This window comes from Bos indicus, chromosome 7 (genome assembly GCF_029378745.1).
Source record: "Bos indicus isolate NIAB-ARS_2022 breed Sahiwal x Tharparkar chromosome 7, NIAB-ARS_B.indTharparkar_mat_pri_1.0, whole genome shotgun sequence".
Classification (NCBI taxonomy): Eukaryota; Metazoa; Chordata; class Mammalia; order Artiodactyla; family Bovidae; genus Bos; species Bos indicus.
In genome coordinates, this window is record NC_091766.1 from 93,788,146 (window position 1) to 93,805,766 (window position 17,621).

General features: G+C 40.5%; 1 protein-coding gene across 13 annotated transcripts in view; it reads right to left on the bottom strand.

Annotated features, from left to right (window-relative positions):
* Positions 1–606: 606 nt before the first annotated feature.
* Positions 607–17,621, bottom strand: part of MCTP1 (multiple C2 and transmembrane domain containing 1) — a 564,579-nt gene continuing 547,564 nt past the window's right edge. For 9 of the 13 annotated variants that reach the window (XM_070792146.1, XM_070792142.1, XM_070792144.1 and 6 more), the window contains 4 exons: positions 15,778–15,887; positions 5,033–5,140; positions 4,166–4,263; positions 607–2,630 (listed from right to left, as the gene is read on the bottom strand). In XM_070792146.1, the coding sequence (XP_070648247.1) occupies positions 2,559–2,630; positions 4,166–4,263; positions 5,033–5,140; positions 15,778–15,887 (388 nt within the window). In that variant the 3' untranslated portion in view covers positions 607–2,558. The remainder of the gene's footprint in view (positions 2,631–4,165; positions 4,264–5,032; positions 5,141–15,777; positions 15,888–17,621) is intronic. The other 4 variants (XM_070792149.1, XM_070792147.1, XM_070792143.1 and 1 more) reach the window with 2 other exon arrangements.

Here is a 17,621-nt window from a genome sequence, read left to right on the forward strand (position 1 = left end):
AAAATCCTAAATATGTATTTCTTATAAATTACCACAGTTAGTGGCGATAATAGTAGTTTGGATAATGAATGACTTTCAATAAATTCACTCACTAAAAGATACTGACGAATATATAGTTTTATATATATAAATATAATAGTTCTTGTGACTAGTGTATATCGCAGTCCAAATAGGTGTTAGAATGACATCCAGGCTCTTAAGATATCTTAAAATATTTACATGTTTACAAATCTCTCAAAACCAAATCAGGTAAAGCAGCTTTAAAAAGGCAGAATTGGTGAGAAGGGGACAGAAGTGGTTAAAATTCTATTAGTCACAGCCTCTTGTTTCCAGCCTGTGAATGCAGTAGTTTCTGAAAGCAGTGACGATTCCTCTGAATATAACTTTCATGCCTCAAGATAGTTCTTAATTCCTCTAGCAGCATCACTGGATACTTAACCCCTCCAGAAATATTGGGTTTTATTTAACAACAGTCAAAGTTTCAGGAAAAGCCTTTTTTTCCCCCCCTTCCCCAAAGCAAACCTGAGTTTCTTTAAGTATCATTTATATGAGAACAAACACATAATCTTCCATCATTCCTCTCTCAACACCAAAAAGAAGTACTGATTATTCTTAGAAAAGATTATTTTTTATTTAATGCAGTGAATAGTCAACATTACCAGTGAACCAAACATCTGAAATTTGATAGAATGAAACAAAGAGAAATCAGTCATCTGTTAATGGTTACTATCCACATCTGAGGTGGTAGAATATCAGCGTTGTGGACGTTTGAGTAGACAGTGTCAGCACGGAACATAAATCTCACACAAAGTATAATCAAAAGTTACTTCAAACAGGTTATACTATCAGTAAACTTTCTATAATAACATCAGCTTCATGGAGAATAATGTCTTAGCAACAAATAATGATGGTATGTGGACGTAAGCATATCATTATAAACATGATGCACTAAATAGAACATACTGAGGTCAAGGCCTTTCTGTAGAAAGGGAATTTAACATTCTTTTAAGCATAGTGTAATAAACAGATCAAAATAGTTCTATCATAAGAAATAGTATTTACCAACATAGCTTTAAAATAAAAATGCTTTAAAAATCAACTTTGAGATTAAATTTATTTTTAAAGGATCTTCTTTTAGAATGAAATATATATTTCTTGCTCTAGCTTTTCTACATTTTTCCAGCATAACCCTCACCTTCACCCTATCCCAGTCCATTATTAATAAAGTAGTACAAAACACTTGTCTGCAGCAATTTCAACCAAGCTTACTCCCCTACCAAGTCAGGGAAGTAAGACATCCTCACCAAGTTTTCTCTCTAGAGGTATACTCCCTTGATAGATCAGGAAGTTAGGTATAAAAACTACATGAGAGTCTTGGGAATGCAGTTTTTAAGTATAGATTCTATGGTAATAGTGAAACATTTTTAAAGGCAAACTTTCCCCTCCCCATAAGCAGTTTATTTTACAAAATAGGTTTTCATGCATTCTAATTTTCAAGAATGATTATTTTTTTCTAAAAATGAATGTAATTAGACACTGGCATATCACTTAGTACACTGCATTCTCCTCTACATTAAAATTCACACTAATAACAAAAATCATAAATGCATTAAAACATTTCAGTAACCTAATGAGAAAGTAGATACATTTTTTTTTCTGTGAAATACTTGAGTATTAAATATTTTTAAATGCACAGAGGCATAATCTGACATCAAAGCAATGTGAATTTAATTTGCTAGATTTTTGACAACTGAACTGGGTTGCTAATTTGCTGACTTGCTACAAATTAATAGTGGTTGGTATAAAAATCCTTATAGGCAATCATTTATAAACATGGCAGTATTTTTTGTATCGTCCTGTAGATATTTTAAAGTTTTAGATGGAATGATAGAAGATTTGGAAATTTTCTTTGTAGGATTTCAGCGTATGGAAAATTCTCTTGTTGAGGTGACTATACTTTCATTCATTAGCTTAAAATCAGCCTAGTCATAGCTAAATAATGTGCACAGGAATGAATATCAGGATCTGAACCTATGTAAGTTGAAATGCATCTGTTCCATTATTCAAGTTCTGGGATTCCCCCCCCCCTTTTGAAATGTATAAAACATAGAAAACTGTAATGGATTATTTTTCAGATAAAAAATAGTCACATTAAAAAAAAAAACTTTAAATTCAAATTGACATTTACATTTTATGTAGGTTTAATCAGAGCACAGCTGAGCATTTAATCTAATATTCTAGTTTTTCCACTTGTAATTAGAGAAGTGTGTATCTCCCAGTGTTAACCATTCTTACATTTGTTGTTCCAGTGTTATATTATTATCCACAGCTAGCAAGGCTTTCAGGCAGCAATAGCTAAACCTTTATCAAATTGTTTCTGTACAATGGAAGTATATTTTCAAAGACATATGCCTTTGTACACTATTTACAAATTCTCTCAATCATGATAAAAAGGCAAAATAAATAAAAAACAGAAAGAAAGGAAGTGCTGCTGAGGCTGAAGGCTTTTTCTTTTATCCTCCCAAACAGATGCTGGTCTCCCCAGTGCTGGGAGCTGGCTAGCCAAGATTGTTTTTCTTCCTTTTACATGGGCTATGAGAAGGATCTGGTTTCAGTTCTTGGTATTGCACCTGTTTAAACAGAGTTCAGAGAAAGGCTGGTCAGGTGGCCACTTTCTGGCAAAGGAAGGAAAAGCAAAGGATTTGAGAGACTGTGCTTGGGGGGAAAGTGCTCCCTCTGGAAGCTGTTTGAGACCTGCAGCTGGGATGCAGAAAACAATAGAAAGACAGAGCAAGTCAAGGGAAATCTTGCCAGAAACTAGATGAGAGCCCTGATAGGGACTTTGCTAACAGGCCAGGATCTCCACTACCCATACACACGTCACATTAAAAGCTGAGCCATCTCCATTTATTTTGCAGGGCCGAATAATGGTTCTTTGCAATTTATTATGTGCTTGTTTAATATAGGCTTCATCTCCATCCAGCCCATCTTCAGGTCAGATACCAAAACAAAGACTCAACAGAAGCAAAGGAAAAAGGTACTGTTGCAACCAGCTTCAATAGTTTGAATAAAAACATTTCTCATTTTACTCTGAAAATATTTAATGATTAATGGGCACTAATTAACCTCAAAGGATTAAGATATGCCCCCATTTTCAAAAATCAGTTACTTTTGTATGGCCGAGTCAATCTGCTGTGCACCAGAAACTGTCACAACATTGTTAATCATCTGTATTCCAATATAAAATAAAAAGGTTTAGAAAAAAATCAGTCACTGTCCCCCCCCCGCTTTATTGATCTGTAAAATAGCCATCTTTAAAACTCACCTAATCCATGCAGTTTACTTAGGGAAGTGTTTTTCTCAATGTCTGCTGGCACACTTTGCTTTCATCATCTAATATTCCTAATTCCTCCTTCAGGTAATAGTGACTTCCCTTCACAAACTCCAGCTGAATCTTCCTTGGAGGAGGACTGCCCTCCCTCCCTGACACCCCAGTAAGTTCTGTATGCAAAGCTCTCTCATTCCCCATCTTCTTTATAAGTTTCTTGTTGGATAACACCTCAACTGGACTAATCCCTGAGTGGCAAAATCTTCTACAGGCTTTATTAACTTTACCTGGCTCTTCTAAGACCTTCAAAATTAAATGGATATGAACGTGAAAATCCAGTGCCACACTACATTAAAAATGATACAGGCTTAAGAAATATTGCAGGTTTATCTCCAGACCATTGCAGTAAAGTCAAGTGAATATTTTGGTTTTCCAGTGCATATAAAAGTTCTGTTTATGATGTATGGAAGTCTATTAAGTATGCAATAGCATTACATCTAAAAAAGCAATACCTTAATTTAAAAGTGTTTCATTGCTAAAAAAAAAAAATGCTAACCATCATCTGAACCTTCAGTAAGTAGTAATCTTTTTACAACAGTAACATCAATGATCACAGGCCACCATAACAAATACAATAATGAAAAAGTTTGAAACATTTCGAGAATTACCAAAATGTGACACACAGACCCACAGTGAGCAAATACTGTTGGAAAAATGGTAGCGATGGACTTGCTCAGCACAGGGTGGCCACAGACCTTCAGTCATTGAAAAGCAAATATCTGTGAAGCCCAATAAAATGACGTATGCCTGCAGTAACAGTTAATAAAATCTACATACCACTTGCACATCTGAAGGGACTCTGGAAAGGAAATCGAGTAGTTCATTGTTATCAATTGCATACGGATTCCGAAGCTTTTTTGTAAATTTATTGATTCCTGAAAAAGTGACAGATCAAATATTATTGAAACCTCAACAGTTTGGAGTCCAAAGTTACATTTCTGGCAAAAAAGTATTGTTGGTGATTTGAAGATCTAGGTTAAGCTGCCTTGATTTTCAGCCTTGACTGACTGAACCAGAAAACCCAGTTTTCTCCCTCCCTCTTCTCCCTTCCTTCCACCTTCCAACTCAATGGCTGCTCTGTTTTTGTGCTTCAGTGGCTTCTCCCCAGCAGGAAAGGCTTTCTGTTTGGGAAACAAAGGGCACAAGCAGTGACCTATCTTGTCTTTCCCCTCAAATACTTAGAAGCTTTGTTGTAGTTTTTCATCTATGATAAAACTTATCTACCCTACATTTTGGATTGGGATTAAGGCAAGAAATCTGACTTCCTGGTTCCCCCTTTCAAAAGACACACTGCTGTTTTTGTTTCTGTTTTTGTTTTTTTATGATGGGAAAGTGTTGCTGTTATGCAAATTAACGTTCGAAAATGCATGACCTGGCATTTTGTTTTTTTAATTTTAAACTGACCTGGAATTAGAAAAGGTTTACCACCAGCTTTAAAAAAAAAAAACAAACAAACATAAAAAGCTTTGAAGATGGTGATGCATAAGCATCATAAACCCATCTCTTCCCACCAACACACAGGATTTCCAGCTGCATATGGAACTGCCTCTGAGAATAACCTGAAAACTGGCTGAGTGCTGTCTACACACCAACAAGAGAAGGCCCGCATTGAAGCAGGTAGGAGAGGCAGGGGCACAGTCTTACCATAAACTCCACTCCTAGCCTGACAACCTATGGTCAGGAGGGAGCTCTCTCTGAGGAGTAAGGGTTTGAACCTCCACATCAGGCTTCCTCGACTCTTAAGAATTGTACCTAGAGGGAGAAGCCCCCAAAACATCAGGCTTTTTTTCCTTCTACTTTTGAGAAATAATTGACATACATCACTGTATAAGTTTTAAGGTGTACAGCATGATGGTCTCGTACACATAGAGTGAAATGATTACCCCAGTAGGTTTAGTTCATATCCATTATCTCATATGTTGATAGATACAAGGATTTTTCTCTTTTTCTATGAGTTGGGGATGGGTGGTATTTTGCTTTTTTCCCTCCCAATTTCACATATAAGTGAAATCATAGTATTTGTTTTTCTCTGACTTATTTCTTTTAGCATAATGCCTTCAAATCCATTCATGTTGTCATAGATGGTAGGATCTCCTCGTCTTTTTATGGCTGAATAATATTTCATCATACACCGCTTCCTTATTCATCCACCAGTAGACACTTGTTGTTTCCATGAATCAGTTATTGTAAATAATGCTTCTGTGAACATGGGGGTGCAGATATCTTTTGCGGTTGGTCTTTGTGTTCCCCTTGGATAAATTCCCAGAAGTGTAATTGCTGGATCATATGGTAGTTCTATATTTATATTTTTAAGGCATCTCCATAGTGTTTTCTGTAGTAGCTGTACCACTTTACATTCCCAACAACAGTGTATGCTGCTGCTACTGCTAAGTCACTTCAGTCATGTCGACTCTGTGCGACCCCATAGATGGCAGCCCACCAGGCTCTGCTATCCCTGGGACTCTCTAGGCAAGAACACTGGAGTGGGTTGCCATTTCCTTCTCCAATGCATGAAAGTGAAAAGTCAAAGTGAAGTTGCTCAGTCGTGGCTGACTCTTAGCGACCCCATGGACTGCAGCCTACCAGGCTCCTCCGCCCATGGGATTTTCCAGGCAAGAGTACTGGAGTGGAGTGCCATTGCCTTCTCCAACCAACAGTGTATAAGGGTTCCCTTTTCTCTGCATCCATGCCAGCATGTTATCCGTTGTCTTTTTAATGATGGCCATTCTAACAGCCATGAGATGCTATCTCATTGTGGTTTTAATTTGCATTTCCCTAGTGGCTAGGGTTATTGAGCATCTTTTCATGGATCTGCTGGCCATTCATACGTATCTTTGGGAATATGTTCGTTCAGGTCCTTGGCCCATTTTTATGATGATTATTTTGCTCTTGGGTTATATGGGGCCTTTATTGGATATTAGCCCCTTATTAAAAAGCCTCTTAAAAAAAATAAAAATAAAAAGCCTTTTGATGAAAGTGAAAGTGGAGAGTGAAAAAGTTGGCTTAAAGCTCAACATTCAGAAAACAAAGATCATGGCATCTGGTCCCATCACTTCATGGCAAATAGATGGGGAAACAGTGGAAACAGTGTCAGACTTTATTTTTCTGGGCTCCAAAATCAACTACAGATGGTGACTGCAGCCATGAAATTAAAAGATGCTTACTCCTTGGAAGGAAAGTTATGACCAACCTAGATAGCGTATTCAAAAGCAGAGACATTACTTTGCCAACAAAGGTCCGTCTAGTCAAGGCTATGGTTTTTCCTGTGGTCGTGTATGGATGTGAGAGTTGGACTGTGAAGAAGGCTGAGTGCCGAGGAATTGATGCTTTTGAACTGTGGTGTTGGAGAAGACTCTTGAGAGTCCCTTGGACTGCAAGGAGATCCAACCAGTCCATTCTGAAGGAGATCAGCCCTGAGATTTCTTTGGAAGGAATGATGCTAAAGCTGAAACTCCAGTACTTTGGCCACCTCATGCGAAGAGTTGATTCATTGGAAAAGACTCTGATGCTGGGAGGGATTGGGGGCAGGAGGAGAAGGGGACGACAGAGGATGAGATGGCTGGATGGCATCACTGACTCGATGGACGTGAGTCTGAGTGAACTCCGGGAGTTGGTGATGGACAGGGAGGCCTGGCATGCTGCGATTCATGGGGTCGCAAAAGTTGGACACGACTGAGCGACTGATCTGATCTGATCCATATGGTTTGCTAGTGTTTTTTTCCCATTCTGTAGGTTGTCTTTTCACTTTGTTGATGGTTTCTTTTGCAATGCAGAGGCTTTTTGGCTTTATAGAGTCCCACTTGTTTGTTTTTAATTTTGTTGATTATACTTTAGATGTGATTTTCAAAAACTGTTACCAAGATCCATGTCAGGGAACTTCTTAAAAAAGGTTTTCTGCTAGAAGTTTCATTGTTTTAGGTCTCACAGTCCATTTCAAGTCCATTATTTTTGATTAGTGTAACATAGGAGTCAAGTTTCATTTTTTACATGTGACTGTCCAGTTTTCCCAGCCCCATCTATTGAAAGGACTGTCTTTTCTCATTGAGTATTCTTGGCTCCCTGGTTAGATATTAGTTTACCATATATGCTTGGGTTTTTTCTGGGCTCTCAATTTTTGTCTCAAAATACACAGCTTTGAAAACCAACTTGCGTGTTCAGACTTACCCTCTCCAGGACCCAGCATGGAAACAGCTGATCCAGGGGCAACCAGACCTTTTGGGGGAAAGGATCATTTGCTTGCCTCCAGGCACTGAAGGGAAGTCATCTAGGGAAGACATCTGATTTGAAATGTTCAGGAGCCTGCCTACTTGGGGAACAGAGACTGGCAGCCATCCTTTTTCTTTTCTTTCCTGACGGGAACCATCTCTCCCCAGCTACCTCACTCCAGCCAGTTGGTACCATCTTCGTGCCTACCCTCTGCCATGCTCCAGAGCACCAGCATCTCCCTGAGGGGAGCTGTCACACATGTGGTGCCCGAGGTTTTATGTCTATGAGGCAGTTCAAGATGGCAACCTAGGACAATCATGAATTCACCTCTTCGAGACAATCTCACCATAAACCCCAGGCCCAGTGCAGCTACCCACCATCAGGAGGAAGCTCACAAACCCACAGCTTCTCTCCGAGTAGCCAGGAGAGAAGTTCTTTTGTACACCACGTAAGGCACCTCAGCTTTTAAGACCTGCACCTGAGAGATGAGCCCTCCAGGCACCTGGCTTTCAAAACCAACAGGCTGCAGCCATGGGACCCAGAAGCCTGCAGTGAAAGGAAAATAGCTCTTAAAGAGCTCGTGAGCACTCACTCATCACAGGACCCAGCACAGAAGCGCAACTGTCTGAAAGATGCCCAGGTTCTATGTGAAGAAAGTCCATCTACTGATCTTAAGGTGTTGGCCAGAGAGGCAGGGACCTGCTGGGATACTCTCTGGGGATGGAAGCTGGTAAGTCCCATCTTTGAGCTCTGCCTGTACTGCACTTCAGAGCACCAGTATCTCCTGGAGGGGAACTTTTATACCTGTCTAGTGTCCTGGGTTTTGTGGCTGCCACCCAGGGGGCTACCCCTTGAGTGTTTGGCTCTGGAGGCTAGAGGACTTGCATTCCTGGGTCTGTGGAACTATGACATTTGGAGAGACAGTTCTTGGCAGACCACCACTCCCAGGGGACCAGACAGCAAACTGAGACACACTCCCAGTCTTTCCAAGAAAGGGGCTATTTGCTTGTCTGGGGGCTTTGGCCTAAGGGGCAGGATTCCTGTCTGGCCCACTTAGAGGAGCCTCTGGAAGGGCTGTCAGGAAACAGTGGAGGCTGGAGGATGCAGTCATTGCCTTCTCTAGCCGGCCAGCATCTCCCAGAGGCTTGTCTGGTGCCCCAGTGTTTGCAGCTGCTCTCAGGAGGCACCCCTACATTGCCTAGTTCTGGTGGCCAGGGGACTGATGTTTGCAGGTTCTAAACGACTGTGACCAATGGAGAAAAGAGTTCTGACACCCTCTGGGCACAGCAAAAAGTATAGACCAAGGAGCTCAGTCTCTCTGTAAAACAGGCCTGTAAGCTTATGGCTGCAGCCTGAGGGGCAGGCTTCTAATTAAACACACATCTAAGGGCTGACTGTGAACCGTTCCAGACACCTCAGAGGGACGCTCTTATACATGTCTGGTGCCCCAGTTTTTTCAGCTGCCACCCAGGGAATGCCCCTCGACCACCTGACTCTGGAGGTCAGGGGAGCTGGTGTGCCTGGGTCCGCTAGAACTGTAACACCCAAGAGACAGATCTCAGCAAGCTGCCCCCACCAGGGCACTGCACAAACGGGAGACTGAAACACACCCCCAGTGTTTCTGTGAAAGAAACCTACGTGCTTGTTCTAGAGCTTTGGCCTGAGGCACCACTTTTCAGGTTTGGCACAAATCTGAAGGCCTGTGGAGGGACCCTCAGGGAACAGAGGCTGGGGGTGCTGTCATTGCCACTCTCCCTCACCACGGCTCATCAGTTATCTCCCAGAAAGGAGCTTACAGACTCAACCCGATTTTTGTGACTGTCACCCAGGGGACACCTCCAGATCCTCTGGCTCTGGCAGCCAGCTGGGCCTACACTTGCAGCCCCACTGTGTGTATTTGCTTTAAAAGCTGCAGCCCAAAGGGCTGACGTTCAGTGAGCCTGAGTCTAGGTACTGACTGAGAGCCTCCTGTTCAATACACTGACAGACAGGTCTTGGCACATCCTCAACTACTGAGAGCTAAGGCAAAGTTGGATAATAAGGTTCATCTTCTACACAAGACCACTACTTCCAGGCTGGGAGAGGTGGCTCTTTCATCTAATGCATAGGAACCTACATAGAGATTCAAGCAAAATGAGGGACATTTCATATGGAAGAACAGGATAAACCTAAGGGGAAAAAGTCCTTAATGAAACAGATGTTATTTACCTGATAAGGAGTTCAAAGTCATGTACATAAATATGCTCACCAAATTCAGGAGAGTATGGATGAACACAGTGAGAACGTCAACAAAGAAATAACAGATGAAGTACCAAATAGAAGACACAGAGCTGAAGCATAAAATAATTGAACTGAAAAATAAACTAGAGGGATTCAACAGCAGGCTAGATGAAAAAAAACACAAAGGATCGGTGAAACATACTAACGTTTGCACTATAGGGAGTCATAGAGGAGGAGAGAAAAGAGGGCAGGAAATGTGTTTTAAGAAATAATGGCTAACAACTTCCCTAATCTGGGGAAGGAAACAGACATACAGATCCAGGAAGCCTGCTGCTGCTGCTGCTAAATTGCTTCAGTCGTGTCCGACTCTGTGTGACCCCAGAGATGGCAGCCCACCAGGCTCCCCCGTCCCTGGGATTGTTCCAGGCAAGAGCACTGGAGTGGGTTGCCATTTCCTTCTTCAATGCATGAAAGTGAAAAGTCAAAGTGAAGTTGCTCAGTCGTGGCCGACTCTTAGCGACCCCATGGACTGCAGCCTACCAGGCTCCTCCATCCATGGGATTTTCCAGGCAAGAGTACTGGAGTGGGGTGCCATTTTCTTCTCCTCCAGGAAGCCTAGGGAGTTCCAAATAAGAGAAACCCAAAGAGACCCCCATCAAGACATATAATTAAAATATGAAAAGTTAAGGACAGGTATAATGAAAGCATCAAGAGACTAACAACTTGTCATGTAGAAGAGAATCTCCAGAAGTCTGGGCAGATTTTTGAGGAGAAACTTCACAGACCTGAAAGAGATGGCATAATGTATTCAAAGCACTGAAAGAAAAAGAAAAAAACTTCCAAACAGGAATACTCTATTCAGCTAAGCTATCCTTCAGAACTGAAAAATTGTTTACCAGACAAGCAAAAGCCAAGAGTTTATCATCACTAACCTGGCCTTATGACAAATGTCAAAGAGATTTCTTTAAGCCAAAAAACTGTGCTATAAGTAGCAAGAAAACACATGAAAGTATAAATGTCACTAATAAAGGTAAATAATAAATGTAGTGGATTAATCATTTCTAAAACTATTATGAAGATTAAACAACGAATATAGTAAAAATATAATTAGTTAAGGGATACACAGCATATTAATTTTAAAAAGGTAAAATAACATGAAACATGGGGAAACAAAATCTAGAACTTTCAAATGCATTCAAACTTAAGTTTTTATAAGTAAGCCTTGCAGTAACCGTATAGCAAAAGCCAACAGTAGATATATGGAGCAATAATTACTTCAAATGAACTAAATTTTCCAATCTAAATACATAGAGTGGCTGAGTGAATTAAAAAAAAAAAAAAAAAGCCTCTTCTATATGCTGCCTTTGAGATGAAGTCAGATGTGAGGGCACACGAGACTAAATGTCAAGGGATGAAAAAACATATTCCATGCAAATGGAAACCCAAAGAAAGCAAGGGAAGCTATAACTTACATAAGACAGACTTTAAAACAATCCAAATTGGAAAGGAAGAAGTAAAACTGTCGCTTTTTGCAGATGACATAACTTTATATATAGAAAATCCAAAACACTCCATCAAAATACTGTAAGAACTAATAAATGAATTCAGTAGTTTCAGGATACAAAAGCAATGTATAAAATGCTATTGCATTTCTATATACTACAATGTACTACCAGAGATAGAAACAATCCCACAATTTGTATGGAACCACAAAAGTCCCCCGAATTGCCAAAGCAGTACTAAAAAAGAATAAATCTGGAGCTATCACACTCCCTGCTTTCAAACTATATTACAGGCCCCTCATAACTAAACAGTATGGTATTGGCATAAAAACATGACATGGATCAGTGGAACAAGATAGCCCAGAAATAAACCCATGCATATATAGTCAATTATTTACAACAAAGCAGCCAAGGATATACAATGGGGACAGTCTCCTCAATAAATTGATGTTGGGAAAATTGGACTGGCACAGCAAAAGAATGAAGCTGGACTATTACGTCATTTATAAAAATTCAAAATGGACTGAAACTGGAATGTGAGACGTGAAAGCATGAAACTCCTAGGAGAAAACATGGGTGGTAACAAAGTAACCCAGTGGGACTGCGTCAAGTTAAAAAGCCCAGCAAAGGAAACCAACAGAACGAAAAGGAACCTACAGAATGGGAGAAAATATTTGCAAATCCTATGCCTGATAAGGGGGTAGGCAAAATACATTAAAAACATACACAGCTGAATAGTCAAAAACTACAAACCAATTAAAAAACAGGCAAAGGATATGAATAGATGTTTTTCTAAAGAAGACAGATGGCCAACAGGTACATGAGATGCTCAATATTACTAATCATTAGGAAAAGCAAAATACAAACCACAGTGAGATACCACTTCACACCTATCAGAATGACTGTATCATCTAAAAGACAGTAAATAACAATTGTTGGTGAAAATCTGGAGAAAGGGGAACCCTTGTGCACTGTTGGAAGAAATGTCCACCAGTGCAACCACTATGGAAAATCCTTTGGCACCTGATGCAAAGAGCTGACTAATTGGAAAAGACCCTGATGCTGGGAAACGTTGAAGGTAGGAGGAGAAGGGGACGATAAAGGATTAGGTGGTTGGATGGCATCATGGACTCAGTGGACATGAATTTGAGCAAACTCTGGGAGATGGTGAAGGACAGGGAGGCCTGGTGTGCTGCTGTCCATGGGGTCCCTAGAGTTGGACAGGACTGAGCGACTGAACAACAGCTATGGAATAAAGTATGGAGGTTCCTCCAAAAATCAAAAATAGAACTACTATAATCCTAAAATTTTACTTCTGGGTATCTATCTGAAGAAAACAAAAACACTAATTTAAAAATACATGTGCACCCCCATGTTCATTCAGCATTATTTATAATAGCCAAGACATGAGAACAACCTAAGTGTCCGTTCATGGGTGAACGGATAAAGCTGTGGTGTACATACGCACAATGGAAGATTATTGAGCCATTAAAAAACAAATGGCAATTTGAAATGTTGCCATTTGTGATAACGAGGATTGACCTCAAAGGCATTCATTATGCTAAGTGAAATAAGTCAAAGACGAATACTGTAAGATTTCACTTACATGTGGAATCCTTAAAATACAAACAGAAACAAAGCTCATAGATACAGAAAACAGACTAATGGTTACAGAGGTGGGCGAGTGGGCAGTGGGTGAGGGAGTCAAGAGGTACAAATTTCCAGTTATAAAACGTCACGGGAGGCTTCCCTGGTGATCTAGTGGTAAAGAGTCCACCTGCCAATGCAGGAGACATGGGTTCGATCCCTGATCCAGGAAGATCTCATGCGCTGCAGAGCAGCTGAGCCTGAGCACCACAACTATTGAGCCTGTTCTCTAGAGCCCGCGCTTCACAACTAGAGATTGGCCCCCACCTGCCACAACTGGAGAAAAGCCCACACAGCACCAAAGTTCGAACAAAAAATAAGAATTTTTAAATGTCATTGGGATATAGCATCCAGCATGGCGACTAGAGTTAATAATGCTGTAATACACATTTGAAGGTTGCTAGGAGAGTAGATCTTCATCACACAGAAAAAAATGTTTCCATTTCCCTATCTCTGGCATTGAAATTTTTAGAAGCCAATTTTCCTTTTAAATTACAAGAAATTTAAATTTAATGCTTGCAAAAGATGCTGCTGTGATTGACTTACTTGGATCACTTCTTGGATTAGAACAGCCAAGAACCATTAAAATGAGGCATATCCACCCAAGCTAAATTATCCAACAGTGAACCCTTTGCACTACCTGGAGAGCAAATATGGACGAAGAGCAGATAACAGGTGGATTTGGAGCTAGTATACAAAAAAAAAAAACAAAACCTGATGAGGTAGAAATGTCAAAATAATGTATAAAACTAGAGTTATCTGTTCTTCATATTCTATGGTATAATGTAGAATTTCAGTTGGATAAGTCTACTGTGTTAAATTTATATGGGACTTAATAAATTAACAAGCATATTCACATAAACGTAAACAAAGAGCTTTTTGTGAAATCAACAGACTGGGTCACAAAGCAGAGCATCTGGGCTCTTCTTAAAGGATTTTGGCAGAATAATGCAATTATGATTTGGTCTCTGTCTCCCCATGTGAGACCCATGTCTTAAATTTCTGTTTAATATTTCAGCAATCACCTACCACTAAAGGAATACTGTTCTTTGTTTTATTTTATTTGATGAAACAAGAGACCCAAACACATTCTCTGAAAATTACGTTTAAGACAGCTTGCCAGTGAGGCCACCCCAGGTTATACGGCCAGATGTCTGCCGTGGGCTCCACTTTCTGACAGCCTGGGGAAAAGAAACCAGAAGTTCCCCACCTATCACAACTGAGATGGCAGATCTGACCTGGGTAGGTTAGAGGTAATAAACTGCCACACCTAACGCCCTACCCTAATGCCTTCAATAAAACAGCATCTGTTTTAAATATCAGAGGAAGGAATGCAAGAACATACAATCGGGTCCCAAGAACATAGTGGGGGAAATACCTCTTCCCTTGGATAATGAAAGCGCTCTCCTGTTTCTTTAGATTATAGGAATTAAGACAAGAAAACATAATCACCCTTCCCTTCACCCTCCACTCCCTACCCAAGATGTATAGGTAATGATGGTGATAAAAAGGGCAAGAGGCTTGCTCAAGATATGACAAGACAGCCAAAAAGAAGAGCGAGATTCAAGGATTTTAAGACGGGGGGCCTGAAGACATCAGACCCTTTTCCATTTTATTCCAACATATTTCTTTAAAAGCCTTGATAGGAAAAGAACAAAACTTTGCTTTTCATCTTTTTGCTTTAAGTGTAAGTCCCATGTTTTCTGAAGTTAAAACCCATTTGGCTCTCTGCATTTTGTATAAGTTTAGTAATCTCAGATGTATGCAGGCCAGGGGCAAGTAGAGCATTCTACTCCTACCCAGTCTCTTTCTCTCTCTCTCTCTCTCTATATATATATATATCTCTCTCTCTCTCATTAATGTAGTTTTATACGTTCATCAATCTCAGAGACTGAAAATTGACTTTTCCAACCAAAAGAATTTTGTTGGGTGAGGAAAAGCAAACTACGAAGAGTGCTGTAAGTACCACCTTAAATAGAGTCTAAAGTGAAGTCGCTCAGTCGTGTCCAACTCTTTGCAACCCCATGGACTGTACCCCACCAGGATCCTCCATCATGGGATTCTCCAGGCAAGAATACTGGAGTGGGTTGCCATTTCCTTCTCCAGGGGATCTTCCCACCCCAGGGATCGAACCTGGGTCTCCCCCATTGCAAGCAGACACTTTACCATCTGAGCCACCAGGGAAGCCCTAAATAGAGTCTAGGTACATAGGAACTGTCAGCATGCAGCATAATTGCATTAAAAATTAGGACACCCCCTCCCCAGATAGCACCTTGAAAGTGAGATTTTATAGAAGCATTCTTGTTCAGCACACACAGAGCGGAGGTTTTTGTTCCCGAGCAGCCTTCCGATGCCAAAGACCCTCTTCCTGTTTCCTAGGGGTGACCTCTTAAACATGCAGCCGTATACAGCACCATGCTTACGGACACTTCCACAAGATAAAGTACCACAGTACAAAAGCATATTGTCCTAAATGCACCTTACAGATCGCAGTGCCTCTGTTTACGTGTAAGTGGTGAAAATAAATCAGAGTGCTATCTAGACAAAGCTACACTTTGATGTATGGAGAATCTGCACCAATACATGTTTATAGTATGATGGAGCCTATGGTGCCAGATAAGAGAAATGCATTTTGCAGGTAGACCTAAATCTTCAGACTGTTGTGATTTTTAACTGACCTGTCTCTTTTCATCATAGAATAGCTTCATGACCATAAATACAGGGAACTACTGACAGTATAACTCATCCCTTAAAAATAGTTTGTTCTTAGCAGCTATGACAGTTTTTTTTTTTTTTTAAAGAGGCTTTACTTACCCCAGACAAGGACAATGTATCGCAGCGGAATGAAGTACAGGATGACTGTGAACGCACAGAGGGCTACAATGGCCAGCCAGCTTAAGAATGGGACGGTCCAGTTGAAAGTACTGAATGAGAAATCAAACACATCAGCAATCTGAGCACTTCACACTTTTCTCAAAGATGAAAATGAATGTGACTACAGATCTAGGAAAGATGTATTTCTTTGGGGAAGAGATGCCAGTGGTCGTGGGCTTTCCTGAATACAGGACCCAGGTAAGGGGTGTTGACATCAACCCCTCAACATTGGCTGAGGTGACTTCAGGGTGTAAAGTCGTCATACTACTTGGGTGACTTCCTAGGGTTTAAAAATCTTTTTCTACTTCTAAAACTAGTACTCAATCTTGTTTTCTCCAACTTCTCATAGAGGAGAATGCCCCTGGGTCTACCATTCTTTCTTCTGTGAACTCTCACATAGGATTACCCACACTGGAAATAAAAATATCGCCAGCAGTTGTCTATAGACCTAAATCTTAACACTGTAGTGGAAATCCTCAGAACTTTAGAAATCCTTAGAAAAATACTTTCCACTTCAGCTATGTTTCAGATGGAACTAGAAGTCAGCAAGGGGAAATTTTGAAAAACTTTGTTCCCATCATTGCCCTCCTCCCAGCAGTGCATAGATAATTAGGAAGTAAAGCTAGCATTATCTGCTGTTCTCCCTGCATTGTTTCAGCAAAGGAGAACATGGCACAGTTGAAGACTACAAAGGAAGTTGAAGCTGGAAAAGGGTGGGCTTTTGATAATGTAGAGGGTTAGAGCCAGGGATGGACGCAAGACTGAGTATTGACAGGGATAAAACATCAGAACAAAGAACAAAAGTGGGATCAACGAACAGAAGGAGAAGTTATACAAAATAGTACCAAGAAGATGGGAAGGACTTCAATGGGACAAAAAGGAAAAATCACGACAGAAGGCAAACAGAACATGGAAAGAACAGATATTTTCAGGCTTTTTGTGTAGAACATCCGTAGTAAGTCTCTGATAGTTTTTAAGAGAGAATGACAAAATTATAAACAGACTCACTGCGTGGAGCCTTCGAGGTCAGGTATATGAACCGTGTCTCCATTTACAGGCATACTACTGCCTCAGTGCTCGGCCCCCAAGGAGGAACTAACGTATGTTTGAGTGACTCTTTAGCATAATTTAATAAAAACAACCAAAATAAGTAGCAAATCTGTGTTCAAAGCCTAGATTCTGTTTTGTGACTTTAGGTGGTTGACCTCTCTGAGCATCAGCTTTCCTGGTATAAAATAGGGACAGCTTTCACTGTATCCAGAAAGACTGGCAGTGATGGCAGCGTGTTTTCGTGAATCAAGCTGATGTTATTTAGAGCCATTAAGCTCCAGAAGTACTGTACAGCACTTCTTGGCAGTGAGAAGGGCCCCAGAGACACTTGGAGAAAATACTGAAATTGTACATGATACGGATAACTGTCAGTGTTTATTTCTTATAATTTCCTGGTAATGGATGCTCTATTCACTTGGACTGGGTTTTTCCAGAGAAGTCTGTAATCCAATAAAGGATGTTTGTCAAGAGATTTTCTCATGTACTACCCTTCAGCCTAATACTTAAAGAGTCATTCCTTAACTTTGTGGCATATGACTTGCTTTTTATCTTTCTCTAGGTCACATCTCCTAAATTTTTTTTCCCCAAATAAAAAAGCCACAGTTTGATCGAACTGGGTTGTCTTATTTTTAGTAACTCTTGGGGTCTGGCTTTTCTGTCATGTTTTTTTATGTCCTATGGCCAGAGTGAGCGTCCTGTAACTGTCACCAGGTAAAGGAGCATGCCTTCCCTCC